We start from the raw sequence: 14,598 nt of genomic DNA on the forward strand, positions 1-14,598 counted from the left end.
TATTTGTTTCTCATTTTGAACCTAAAACCATAGATGAAGCTGAAAAAGATTATAATTGGATAAATACAATACAAGAAGAACTTAATCAATTCAAAGAAATAATATATAGACTTTGGTATCAAGATCTAAAAATTATCCAGTAATTGACACAAAATGAGAATATAGAAATAAACTGAATGAACATGAAAATGTAATTAGAAATAAAGCAAGATTGGTTGCAAAAGGTTATAATCAAGAAGGGAGAATTGATTTTGATGAGACCTTTGCACCTGTTGCTAGATTAGAAGCAATTAGACTTTTACTTGCATATGCTTACTTTATAAATTTTAAGTTATTCTAAATGGATGTCAAAAGTATTTTCTAAATGGATATATTGCTGAAGAAGTTTATGTAGAACAACCTTTCGATTTTGAAAATCATGCTTTTTCTAGTCATATTTTTAAATTAAACAAAGTATTATATGGTTTGAAACAAGCACCTAGGACTTGATATAAAGGCTAAGTAAATTTCTGCTTAATAATAATTTTTTCAAGAAAAATGTAGACACAATCCTTTTCATTAAAAAAAATCAAGATGATATCTTAGTTATACAAATATATGTTGATGACATTATTTTTGGATCTACTAATGAAACTCTTTGTCAAGATTTTGCTAAGCTCATGTAGGAGGAGTTCGAGATGAGCATGATGGGAGAACTTACATTCTTCTTTGGACTCCAAATCAAACAAACAAAGAAAGGAATCTCCATCACTCAAAGTAAATATACAAGAGAACTACTCAAAAGATTTAGAATGAAGGGTTCTAAAATAATTGGTATACCCATGAGCCTATCATGTAAGCTTGACAAGGATGAAGAAGGTAAAAATGTAGACTTAAAATTTATAGAGGCATGATTGGTTCTCTATTGTATTTAACTGCTAGTAGACCAGATATTATGTTTAGTGTATATCTTTGTGCTCGCTTTCAATCAAATCCAAAAGAATCACACTTGAATGCAGTTAAAAGAATCCTTAAATATTTAAATGGTACATAAATTCTAGGACTATGATATTTTAAGTACTCATCAATTGACTTAATAGGATATTCAGATGCCAATTTTGCTAGATGTAGATTAGATAAAAAAAGTACTAGTGGAACTTGCCAATTTCTTGGAGTTAACTTAATCTCTTGATTTAGCAAGAAGCAAAATTCGATGGCACTATCTACGGTTGAGACTGAATACATTGCAGTCGGAAGTTGTTGTGATCAAATCTTGTAGATTAAGCAACAACTTGAGGACTTTGGCATCAAACTCAATAAAACTCCCATAAGATGTGATAACACTAGTGCTATCAATCTAACTAAAAATTCAATTCAGCACTCTAGATCAAAATATATTGAAATTAGACATCATTTCATAAGAGAGCATGTTCAAAATAATAATATAACTCTTGACTATGTATATACTGAGAAAAATTGGCTGACATTTTTGCCAAGGCCTTAAGTGAAGATAGATTTTATAAAATTAGAAGAGAACTAGGAATCTTGATCCATCAGCTTAAGTATCTCTCTAATTCAAGTTCTTAATGCCAAAAATTTATTGAACCAAATTTGTTGAGCTCAATTCTCATCTCTTCTTTTTCTTAAAAGCTCAAAATTGTACTTCACATGATCAATTTCTAGGTAGACACTTTTCTCTCAAAGTTTCAGATTTTTTCAAAATTTTCATCATTCTTATGAATTTTTTTGTGCCATGAGTCGACCCCCAGGGTCGACCTTAGGATAAACTTGTAATTCTATCAAAATCCTTCGGGCGCTCTCTTTTTATTGAAAATTTTTTTTGAGCCGACTCAACCCTTCTTCTTCTTCCTCCCACCGAACTAAAAGCTCTCCCTCTCTTCTCCCTCAAATCGAAGATTTCTCTCAAATCTCTTTTCCCACTGATTTTCATCCTTCAAATCGCCCGTTTAGGAACCAACTTCCTCTCCTCCTTCTTCTTTGTTTGGGCGGTTCGAGCTTGCCCTAGATTCCACCTCTCTTCTCCAAATCGGTGCTTCACCTCTCCAAAATCTTGGCTTTTCCACTAGAATCTTTCCTCTCCACCTCATTTAGTCTCCTAAACTCTTTGCAAGTCCTTCTTATCCAAATGGCTCCCAAAATGAAGCTCCCACAGAGAAGAAAATCTGTTCGCAGGTTGAAAGAGACGAGCGCAGAAAAAGAATGGCAGCCGAGCCCTCTCCTACTCCAATCCCAGCTCCAGTCCTGCTTCAGCTTTTACACAGTCTCCAATCAGTCCAAGCAATGTACCTCTCTCTGATCGAAAAGTGAAACCCGGGAAGAATATAGATTTCAAGTTTTTTGAAAAAGAAGGGTTCTCCATTGGAATAAAGATTAAAAATCAAAGATGAGAGTTTTACTGTCTATTGAAAGAAAATACTTATATTGATCTGGTCAGACAATTTTATTTGAATTTAAGTTACTTCAATGGAACAGTAAAGTCTATAGTGAAAAGTGTTGATATTATTCTTCATCCTTTGCATTTGGGATAAATTCTGCACTTACCTTGTGAAGGCTATACTAATATAGAGCTTCCAATTAAAGAAGAAGGAATTAATGCTATCTTAGGTAGAACTTTTACTGGAAGTTTGAATAAATTAGAAGCAAAAATTCTTTCTGTTGAGATGAGGCTGTTACATCACATAGTAACCAAACTGTTTGTCCCTAAGAGTGGCAGACATGACCTCCTATCTGATAGGGATGTTTACATCATGTATCATGTGATCACTGAGACCCCCTTAAACCTTCCTATTCTGATGATTGAGGCCATGAGAGAGACCCTAAATAGGTTTAAGGCTCACTTGCCTTTTGGTATGGCACTCACCCTGGTCTTTAGGAGGTTCGGAGTCAGTTTTGAGGGGGAGGCAGTTGCCAGATTATCTCATTTGACACCATCAATCGCCACACATTGCACCGCATGATTTTTTAAAGACTGATGGCGGTTGGTCAAAGGATGTTGAGGAGAGAACAGAGGAGGAGGGACCGTCTTCACCTTCTCGTGATCACAGAGCATCTCCTGATATTCAATTTGTGTCTGATCATGAGGCTGATCCTTCAGAGTCTGTGAGAAGGCATGTTTCTGTATCGCAGTCTGGGAGCAGAGTAATCATTCAAAGATCAGACTGGCAGATGATCAGATTGAGCTGATGTCCCAGCATGTTGCCTCCATTTTATCTCAGTAGTTTGCCACCTCAGATTTTGCTCAGAGGATGACTTCTCAGGCTGTTTCAGATCAGACCATGATCCCTCATATCTCTACCATCTTTCAGATGCTTACTGCTCAGTCCGTACGTATTGAGCAGCTTGAGGAATATTTAAGACTGACAGGCAGAGTTAGACTTGTAGGATAAGTTTAGCCTAGCCATCTCCAGCAGCATGAGGACATCACAGAGGTCTCCAATCTATCTACAGAGGTGGCTAGATTTGAAAAGTTTTAGAGAGTGAATTTGACTTTTTGAGGAGAGAGATCAGGGGCTCCAGTGAGACTGCCTCTACTCAGTTTAGTATCCTGATGCAGTCTGTGTCGAGAGCTTTGGATCTTTTGGGCACCATCAAACTTTCTCTTCTAGCTCAGTCCGTAGCTTTTCAGGCTCCAGGATCCTCTCGCCTCTCTACTCGTGCCGGTACTTCTACCCGTGGCCGAGGTAGACGTGGTCAAGGTCGTGCCCATGGATTTGATCCTACATCTCCTCATCATATCTCTGACTCTTCAGATTCTGATCCCTCTAGCCATGATATCTATTAGATCTAGAATAGTTAATCTTTTTTTTATTTTTGTCTAGGATCTATCTTATGGCCTTTGTATTTTGTTGGCTGATTGACTCTTGGATAGTTGTTATCTATGATTTTTGTATGATCTTTGTATTTTGACTTAATGTATTCAGTCACATTTTGATATATATATTTTTTATGCTTTGAATTTCAATGAATGTCTTTGGATTAATGTTTATGAATGAGATCAATTAAAATATTTTAATTATAAGATATGAAAAATGACTCATATATGTGTGATGAAATATCATGAATAGCAATATCTTCTAAATGAGCAAATTGATATGTCTTTTATAATTGCTATAGTGAGGGGGAGTAGAGAAATAAACAATGAAAGAGGGAGAGTAAAAAATAAAATATGGTATCAAAAAGGGAGAGTAAAGTAAATATGTCCTTTATGTTATCATTTTTTTTGTCTCTCTTCAAAATCTCTTAAGATCTTAATTGATGCTGTCAAAAAGGGAGAGTAGAGAATCAAAAATCGAGATCGAGCAATAAGCAATAGAGAAATAGAATCGAAAGCATTAAGTAAAATTGTCAAAGCAAATATGTTAAAAAACCAAAATTGTCAGCAATTTTCAATTTAATCTTTAAAGTAAATGATCTTATAAGCAAATTTCAAATTGATTTTCAAACTACTCATGATGCATTTCATTCAAATAACTGGCTATGATGTTTAAGTGATGTATTTTCATAAATTTAAAATTATGTTCAATGCTTTATATATGTTATACTCTGCTTTTGCTCAAGTATTTTGTCATCATCAAAAAGGGAGAGATTGTTGCTCCTTGAATCGATTTTGATGATTACAAAGCATTTGAGGGGTTACTAATGATTTTGGCTTGAAAAAAGATTTATTATTTTTCAGGGGCAAAAGCATAATTTCATCAAGTCCTAACTCGAAAGTCTCAAGAGAAAGAACAGAAGATTTGTGATCTATTGGAGAAAATTTATAATTTTTGGATGTATATTTTGAAAGAAAATAATATTTATAAAATTGAGTCGACCGCATGAGTCGACTCATGTCAAATGGGGTTAAATGGCACGCTATTTTTTGGCTGGTACATCCAATTGAGTCGACCCTATGAGTCGATCTCTGTGCATGAGTCGACCTTATGAGTCGACCTCTGTTGCTGTGCACGCTAAATTACAGAACAATCATTTTCTGTTCTGTGCCACAGAAGTCGACCCCATGAGTCGACTCATGTGTATGAGTCGACCCCTGCGACGGAAAAACTCCATAACGGCTAGTTTTTCAGCTCATTTGATGTATTTAATGCTCATTTAATGATCTCTAACAGCTCTAAAACTACCCAGATCACTCTCCACCATCATTTGAAGCTATAAAAGGCACTTAAAGGAGGGAATAAAGAAAGTTTTTCAAGCATTCATTTCAGCCATAAGCAAAGAGCTTTCTTGAAGTTAAAGAAGCTTTCATTTCAAGTTCACCAACCCCTCAAGAGCTCATTCAAGTCTTTAACAACCTTGAAGAGAATAAGAAAAGCTTCTTCATTATTGTGTAAAGTGTATTTAAAACTTTATTTACTCATTAAAGGAGCTACATTTGTATTTTCGTGTGATTAACTGTTATACTCTGTTTTTGAGTTGATCTTTAGTTTTGGAAGGATTCTAAAACGTGGAAAGATTGATCCAACCTTGAATCGGATTGTATTGGGTTGGTTTGTACCCGAAAAATAAGTGTTCTAGCTTGAAATAGCTAGAGTCGGAGGTACCGACGTTGTATTCTTGTTGAATACGGTTTAGTGGATTTGAATTCTCAAGTAGGAGCTTGGGGAGTGGATGTAGGTGAAAGGTTGACACCGAACCACTATAAATCTTGGTTGTTTGTGGTGTGCTTACTTGTTCTCTATCTTATTTTTTTTTCTTCTTGCATTCTTGCATCTAATATATTCACTTTGCTTAAATCACTCACTTCAACTCACTTGCCTTTTATTACTTAATTCTTGTGGTTTAGATTAATTTTAAATTTTCAAAAATCTAATTCACCCCCCCCTCTTGAGTTGCATAGCTGGGCAACAAGGCTTATGGTGGCGGGGCCCGTGGCAAAATGCTGAGCCCTCCATCGCTAGTGATTGACTATTTAAACCTTTATATATGCTTCATTCTTTTTTCCACAGCCGATGTGGGACTATTAGAATGAACCATTGTTGGACCTACAACCGCGGTTGCCATTGACCGCTGCCATAGATTGGACCTATGACAGTGGTTGCCCCTGGTCGCTACCATAAGTCCAATCTACGATAGTGGTTCGTAATAATCACTGCCACTGGTAGAATATATATATTTTTGAATATGATATAATTTTAGAATTTAAAGCCCATCTTCACCATTCATTATCTAAGTAATTATCGTTAGAGTATTGTCACAAAAGACCACCTTGATCTGATAGTTCTAGATATATCAATCAATAAAATTTGATTTTGACAGCTACAAACGACCGTATAATGATCTGATAGATAGAGACTACCAATAGATCTGAAAACTTTCAACAATGATCTCTGCCGTAGGTCTAACCTACAACAGCGGTTTGTAATAACCACTGTCATAGGTTGGACCTATGGTAGCGGTTTGGACCTACTGCAGTGGTTTATAATAACCACTGCCATAGGTTCTATAGCAGTAGTTTTCTAAATCGCTGTCGTAGTAACCGCTGCTGTAGGCCCTTATTGTAGTAGTGGTAGTTATACTTGTGCTTTTGCAAGATCTACTTAACATGGATGGTTTATATATGCACGATTCGAATTTTACAATCACTACCGTACAGACAATTAAAGTAGTAGCAAAGATTACTTATATAAAAAATTATCTTATATTCGAATACCGTTTGACCTTTTGATCAGTCATTTTTTATTTAATGATCCAAATCATTTCGTGCTAAATTGACTATGATAATGATGTCTGATTGAAGTGAAATTTGAATAGTATACTATAAATATCACTGAGATCATCATAGTAATTTTTAGATCCATCGGTGGTCTCTATCTATTAGATCATCATCTATTGTTATGACCATTGAAATCAAATTTTATTGATTGACATAGCAGGGTTATCAGATCGACGTGATCTTTTATAATAATGCTCTAACGATAATTATTTAGATAATGAACAGTAAAGATAAACTTTAAATTCTAAAATTATATCATATTCAAAAAAATAGAAAAAAATTATATTTGGTTGCAAAATATATTTACGATCAATTTTTTGGTTATAAAATATAAAAAAAAATTTTGATCAAAAAATTGATTTTAAAATACTTAAATTATCTTTTAATTTATAAATAATTTTGTGATCAATTTTTTTAAAATAATTTTACTCAAATTATTTTTTAAAATTTTTTATTAATAAATCAATCATAAAATTGATTGTTAATTATTTTTAAATATTTTATTAATAAATCGATCGTAAAATTGGTCACTAATGAATTTTTATTTTGTTATAACAAATCAATCATAAAATCCATCACTAAATATTTTTAATTTTTTATTAACAAATCGATCGCTAAATATTTTTAAATTTTTTTATTAATAAAATAGATCATTAATTATTTTTAATTTTTTATTCATAAAATTGGCTCTAAAATCGATTGCTAATTTTTTTAAAATTTGTTATTAAAAAATAGATCATAAAATCAGTGGCTAATTATTTTTATTTTTTTATTAATATATCGATCTCAAAATCAGTCACAAATCAGTCACTAATTATTTTTAAGGTTTATAAAAAATTGATTGTAAAATGATTGCTAACTATTTTTAATTTTTTAATGAAATAATCAGTCACAAAATCAATTGCTAATTATTTTAAATTTTTTTATTAACAAAATTATTTAAAATCGATCGCTAATTATTTTTAAATTTTTTAATTAAAAAATGATCTCTAAATCAATCACTAATTTTTTTATTTTTTATTAAAAAATCAATCATAAAATCGATTGTTAATTAAATTAGCCATAAAATTGATCTCTAAATATTATTAATTTTTTATTAATAAAATTGGTCACAAAATCGATCACTTTTTATTTTTAAATTTTTTATAAAAAATATTAGTCATAAAATCGATCGCTAACTATTTTCAAATTTTTTTATGCTAATTATTTTTAATATTTCTGAAAAAATTGATTACAAAATTGATTGCTAACTATTTCCAAATTTTTTATTAAATAATCAATCAAAAAATTGATTGCTAATTATTTTTAAATTTTTTTATTAACAAAATCAATCATAAAATTGATCGCTAATTATTTTTAAATTTTTTATAAAAAAATTGATCTCAAAATCGATCACTAATTTTTTTTATTTTTTTAAAAAATTAATTATAAAATAGATCATTAGTTAAATTAGTCGTAAAATCGATCTCTAAATATTATTAATTTTTTATTAATAAAATTGGTCACAAAATTGATCATTTTTTATTTTTAATTTTTTTATAAAAATATTAGTCATAAAATTGATTGCTAAATATTTTCAATTTCTTTTAAAAAAAATCAATCGTAAAATTGGTTGCTAATTATTTTTGATTTTTTTGTTAACAAAATTGATTGCAAAATCGATGGCTAAATACTTTTAATTTTTTATTAATATATCGATAACAAAATAATTTTTTTATTAATTTTTGAATTATTTTTTATTCTATATTTAAATTAAAAATATAATTAAAATTATTTTATGATCAATTTTTTGGTTACAAAATATTAAAAAAATATGTGACCAAAAATTGGTTGCAAAATTGATCACAAAATTAGTCACTAATTATTTTTAATTTTTTATTAATATATTGATCTTAAAATCAATCACTAAATATTATTAAATTTTTTATTAGTAAAATCGATGGTAAAATCAGTCGCTAATTATTTTTAATTTTTTTATAAAAAATTGATCATAAAATTGTTTGTTAGCCATTTTCAAATTTTTTATTAAAAAATCAATTGCAAAATCGATCGCTAATTATTTTTAAATTTTTTGTTAACAAAATCATCCGCAGATCGATCACTGATTATTTTCAAATTTTTTAATTGAAAAATTGGTCTCAAAATTGATCACTAATTATTTTAAATTTTTATTAAAAAATTGATCACAAAATCGATCGCTAATGAAATCGATCACAAAATTGGTCTCTAGATATTATTAATTTTTTTATTAATAAAATCAATAGAAAATTAGTTGTTATTTATTTTTAATTTTTTTTGAAAAAATCAGTCACAAAATCGGTCACTAACTTTTTTCAATTTTTTTATTAAAAGATTGATCACAAAATCGATTGCTAATTATTTTTAATTTTTTTATTAATAAAATCGATCATAAATCGGATGCTAAATATTTTTTTTTTTATTATATCGATCGTAAAATCGATCGTTAATTATTTTTATTAATTTTATGATCAAAAAATCAGTCACAAAATTTTTGAATTATTTTTATTCTATATTTTATGAAAAAAATTAATCACAAAATCTGTCGCTAACTATTTTCAATTTTTTTATTAAAAAATCGATCATAAATTATTTTTAAATTTTTTTATTAATAAAATAGATCATTAATTATTTTTAAATTTTTTGTTAAAAAATTGAACTTTAAATCGATCATTAATTATTTTTATTTTTTATTAAAAAATTGATCGTAAAATCAGTCTGAACCTCTCCCTTCGCTTCTCTGCAGGACGAGACGAAATTAGAATCGGAGCTTTTCGCGCTCTCGCTCTTCCACACGGTAAGACGGGCCAATGAATGCCTTCTCTTGCTTCTTTCTATTGCCTCAGATTTTATTTTTTCCCTTCTTTGTCTATGCTCTCGCCTATTACAATCTCTTTCTATTATCACATAAAAAATTTAACAGATGCCGTCCAATTTGATCTTGAGAAATCTTTTCTTCTAAAGAAGACTCTAAACTCTTACCAAAAAAAAAAAAAAAAAAAGAAGACTCTAAATGCCCCAAATATTTTTGTCATCTACCTGTTCCATCTCGTCATATCTGGTTTTCTCTCTGGCTTTCTCGGTCATTTTCCTAGGATTGCATCACGCCTTCAGCAAGAGGGTTCCATAATTCATATCAAACACATTCTTTGTTCTCATTCTTTGTTAAGTGCTGCTTCTTTCTTCGGATTGTACGAATAATTTTGTTTCAAAAACAATTCAAATTTGAAGAAACACGGCAGCTTTTCTAAATTTTAGATTCATTAAGTACTCTTTCATCAGTGTTCTTTTTTCCTCTTTAATTTTATGCTTTATTTTTAATATATGAATTGTTGTTAATCTATTCTCTTTCAGGTCAGAATGGATGAGGTCGTGTAGGTTGTCGAGAATGTGAAGGAGTGGGATCAGACAGTTGTGCAAAGCCAGGAACTCGTCAAAGCCATTGAAGGATGTGGAAAGTCTGGAAGAGGGAAGGAGGAGGCAAATTATCTTCCTAGACTGAATGGTGCTGCACAGGATGGTCTGGCATTGCTTAGATCAATACAGTTTCGGCTTGATCTTCTTTCCCAACAGCTGCCTACAATTGAAGAATCACAGTCTGCACATTCAACTTTAGAATCATGGAAGAAATAATACCAGAAGTAACTCTTATGAGTTTGCTCTTCCCATCTACTAATGATTACTAGACTTTTTTCGTTTCCTAGCTATATCTTTTTTTTTTTTTATCTGCTTATTTGCTTTCCCCAGCTGTACAAGTACCTTTCATATTTTTTTCGGTTTTTAATTTTTATGCTTCTAACAATTGCCAGCCCTGCTTCATGTTTTCAGTTTGCATATGAGCCCAAGGAATGCTAACTTACAAGCAAAGAAGAACATCCGGAAAGCTGCTCAGGAGGAGGTGAGACCTCCTCTCAAACTTGGGATTAAACTCTTTAGATGTCCTTAGATTGTTCATTTCATTCTGCAATGTGAATCATCCTACAAAATTTGTGTGTTAGCTTTAGCAAATTTGGTGATCCTTTATAGTGTTGCTGTATTTCATTATGTGATGTGAATCCTTCTATCAAGTTTCCACATAAGCTTCAACAGCAATTAATGATCCTCACAGACTCTCTCTCTCTTAAAAACTCTGCTCCACTGCTAATATTGGATTCTAAATATGTAGAGAGATTTCTTTTAGGAGGTGGAGAAGAGTCTACAATCCACAGGCATAATTTACAGTATGTCTTTTGAATTTAGTGAAACAAGTAATTTCTAAGAATTATTTATTCATGCAATATCCTTTCTTAAAATGTTCATCATCTTAAATTATAAAGTGCAATCAGTTGAGTTTATATGCATTCTCATATTTATATTTTTGGTAAAGAAAAGTTATTGCATGGTTATGCTTCTTGTGCATAATCTTGTTTTCTGCTAAGATACGAGGCGGGTAAAAAGACCAAAAGAAAAAGATTTAATGCAGGGTTGATTGATAGCTATAAAATTTTAACTGGTCCTTTAGTGGAACAGCCTGATGTAGACAACTTCATCTAGATGATACAAACTTTAATTATTGTTGTTGCTGTTCTTTCTTTGTATTATTGTTTGAAGATGAAATAGGATTCTATTTGATAGTCAAAGCCCAGACAATGTGGAAGAGCATTCTAGACATTGAAACACCCATTCCTTTTCATGTAAAAAGAATGACTCAAAAATGGTGATGGTTCTAGTTCATCTATGGTTCGAAGTTTCTCAAGTTGAGGGCTGGACAGCTTCTGACACTCCTCATGATGTTGAGAAACACTGCACTAGGCTGTAATCCAAGGATCTTATATATTTTCAATAATTATAGGCTCATGCCTTGGTTTATTGAGACTGAGATGCTTTCTTGACTTGGTTATCTTCTTAAGGTGAACTCTGTAATAGCTGTTTATGAATAAATCTCTCCCACTTATTATGACTAAGAGACATGTTACAGTGGTTTAATTTCCTGATTTTATAGGACAAAGGCTGGGATGACATCTGTTGTGGAAAGCATTACCGAGAGCCTTCGGCATACTTGTCAACTAATGGTTCAGGTGTGATTACTTTAACGATAGTTGGTCTGGATTTATGGCTACCTAATGGGTAGATCTATTTTATAACACTGTCTTTCCATAATTTTCCACAGGAGGTGGAAAGAAGTGCAAACACATTGGCTACTTTTGGTATGATCCATTATTGCTTTGCTGTTTGTTAATTATATAATGGTTGTTGTACTGGTAATCATGGTTTGCCAATACAATATTGTTTGTAACTTTCTTCAAGCTTAGTGCGTAAATTTGGTTCCAATGATATTTTATGCTTTCTACATTCATGGCTTTTTTAAACGACAAAAAGAGAAACGAACTATCATATGTTTTAATGTGGATCTCAAATACATGGCTACCTTCATTTTATAGATAGATCTAGTTAGAGGACTTGTGTAAGCTTCTCTTGCATTGTTGTTGATAGATCAGATTATTACTTATTCAAGTTATTTTGAGAAAATATAGTATTGCTTGTGATATCTAGAAAGAAAGAGGGAGGGTGAAGGGAGTAATTCAGTTTTATTTCTACATAAAAACTGAATCATTCGAGTAGAAATTTCCCTTAAAAATATCCCAAACCAAGCTTATGTTACTGATTTAGAAGTTGTTATGGGAGGACTCATCCTAAACCTTTTCCAAAAGAACAATGAAAAGGAAAGAAACTCATTCCAAGAGGAGTCATAATTTAGGAGAGGGAATATGACTTGAGCTTAGGCCCATCACTACATAAATGCAATCTTGTAGACTCTATCAGATTTTGTGCATAAGTATCCCCCCTTTGGTGATGGGGCATGAGTCTTTGCCTTGATTACAAATTTGTTAAGGCAATTCAGATTTTCTTTTGCATTTGTGGATGTAACACATATACTTACATTATTGCATCATTATGTTATTAACAATAGAATGTGATGCACCATGTATGTGATGTAATTTCCAGAGGAATCAACAAGTGTTCTAAAGAAAGCTGAAGGTGAGTACCAAGGACACCGCTCTTTGCTAATGCGCACCCGTCGCTTGCTTTCCACAATGCAATGTCAAGATGTTATGGACATCTATCCTTATGGTTGCATAGCTATCAGGAAATGCTATCAAACTATTGTCTTAAAAGAAAAAAACCATTTTCTCTTGGATGGAGCTTTTAGCAAGGCTACTGGAGATAAGGGATGGTAATTTCTTTTAGTCCAAACTCACATGCATTATTTCTATACTCCAAGCAAAGTGATACTGGTGACAGGATTTCTCATGTTCTTATCCACGGTGCTGTATGTTGTGTCGAAACGGGTTGGGCTGCTAAAGTTGCAGAGGAAGCTGCTTGCAGCCATCAAGGAAGGTTCAAAAGGACACGAAGAGGTGGCTGTGGAAATCCAGGGAGCGGCAGTTGGAGATGGCTTGAATCATGCACCAGCTCATGGAAATGCAGTTCCCCAAGCAGAAATACCAATGCCACATGTCTATGATGAACTTTGAAACAATCAATCCTACAGCTTTAAGTTTTATTGTTCTATTTTACTTGTGTTTAGTACGGTAATCCCTTTCAGTCTATGCTAAAAATTGAAGATTCCTTTCTGTTCAAAATTTAATGGTGTTAATTGATCAAACACTGCATGCTTATCATATCTGAGAATGGAGATGGTTTTCATTGGATTAGTACATCCTATTGGCTGTCTACTCAATGTATGTTTTTTTTTCCTTGTTGTCCATCTTTCTCTTTTTGATGATCTCGGAGCTTGAGAATTTGGGAATATACAAATCAAAGGCATTCTCTGACTTTCGAATAGGATGATCTGTGTAGCATATATATATATATATATATATATATATATATATATATATATATATATATATATATATATATATATATATATATATATATATATATATATATATATATATATAAAGGGGGGAGAGAGAGAGAGATATTAGCGAGGCTGCAATATTATTCCATAACATGTACAACATATATATATATTATTCCATAACATGTACAACATGCGCCTTACAAAGATAAGAATTTTTCCATTAGATCATCTAATGATAAAATACGGATTTTTGCCATTCTATATAGCTGTCATAAATCCAAGCCAACATAAACTGTTTATCCAGGGATAGTTTTTGGTTATAAGATAGTTGGAAGTCATCTAATTTTGCTGTAAGGTGCCAGAAATTCAAATCAGAGGCTACTTATTTGCAGTGACTATTTAGGATCCCTTTTTTTCTATATTTTAGCTGTACTTTTGCTGGTGATGATCTCCTCCAATCTTATATGGATGCCAAGCTACTACCGATTCACTAAATGTGAGTGGGAATCAGCTGAGAGGAAGAAGTAACAAGGGTGGGGTGCACTTCCATCTTTTTCCCTTTTTTTTTTTTTCTTTTTGGGATATATAGAAGAAATCAAATCACCATTTGCCCACTAACGATGGTGAGAAAGATTTCATCTGTACTCTTGTTGCCCAGCTATGCAACCCAAGAGGGGGGGTGAATTGGGTTTCTAAAAATTTTAAGCTTAACTAATGACTTATGAGAAATGTTTGACAAAGCTAAATAGATAGAGTGAGTAGAATTAATTCAAGGCTAATAGCAAGAGCTAGAATGCAAGAAAATAATGAAGAGATAAAGAAGAGCAATTAGACACACACCAAACAAAAGGATTTATAGTGGTTCGGTGCCAACCTTGCACCTATATCCACTCCCCAAGCTCCTATTTGAGAATTTCAATCCACTAATCTTGTATTCAACCCGAATACAAACGTCGGAAACTCCGACTCTAGCTATCCCAAGCTAGACCACTTGTTTCACGGGTACAAGCCAACCCAATAC

At 31.9% G+C, this 14,598-nt stretch overlaps 1 protein-coding gene across 3 annotated transcripts; it reads left to right on the top strand.

The window, feature by feature from the left end:
• The first annotated feature begins 9,935 nt into the window (after positions 1-9,935).
• LOC105035946 (uncharacterized) lies at positions 9,936-13,427 on the top strand. Of its 3 annotated transcripts, none has more exons than XM_073251704.1 (6): positions 9,936-10,371; positions 10,559-10,628; positions 11,712-11,787; positions 11,880-11,916; positions 12,716-12,944; positions 13,075-13,427. In XM_073251704.1, the coding sequence occupies exons 2-6, from the start codon at positions 10,579-10,581 to the stop codon at positions 13,169-13,171; spliced, it is 489 nt and encodes a 162-aa protein (XP_073107805.1). In that variant the 5' UTR covers positions 9,936-10,371; positions 10,559-10,578; the 3' UTR covers positions 13,172-13,427. The 3 variants fall into 3 exon arrangements, 1 of the variants encoding a protein (XP_073107805.1); XR_012138548.1 differs by having other exon boundaries at positions 9,941-10,371; positions 12,716-12,748; positions 12,858-13,427; XR_012138547.1 differs by lacking the exons at positions 11,712-11,787; positions 11,880-11,916 and having other exon boundaries at positions 9,959-10,371; positions 12,716-13,427.
• The last annotated feature ends 1,171 nt before the right edge of the window (positions 13,428-14,598 follow it).

Source organism: Elaeis guineensis, chromosome 2 (genome assembly GCF_000442705.2).
Source record: "Elaeis guineensis isolate ETL-2024a chromosome 2, EG11, whole genome shotgun sequence".
Lineage (NCBI taxonomy): Eukaryota > Viridiplantae > Streptophyta > Magnoliopsida > Arecales > Arecaceae > Elaeis > Elaeis guineensis.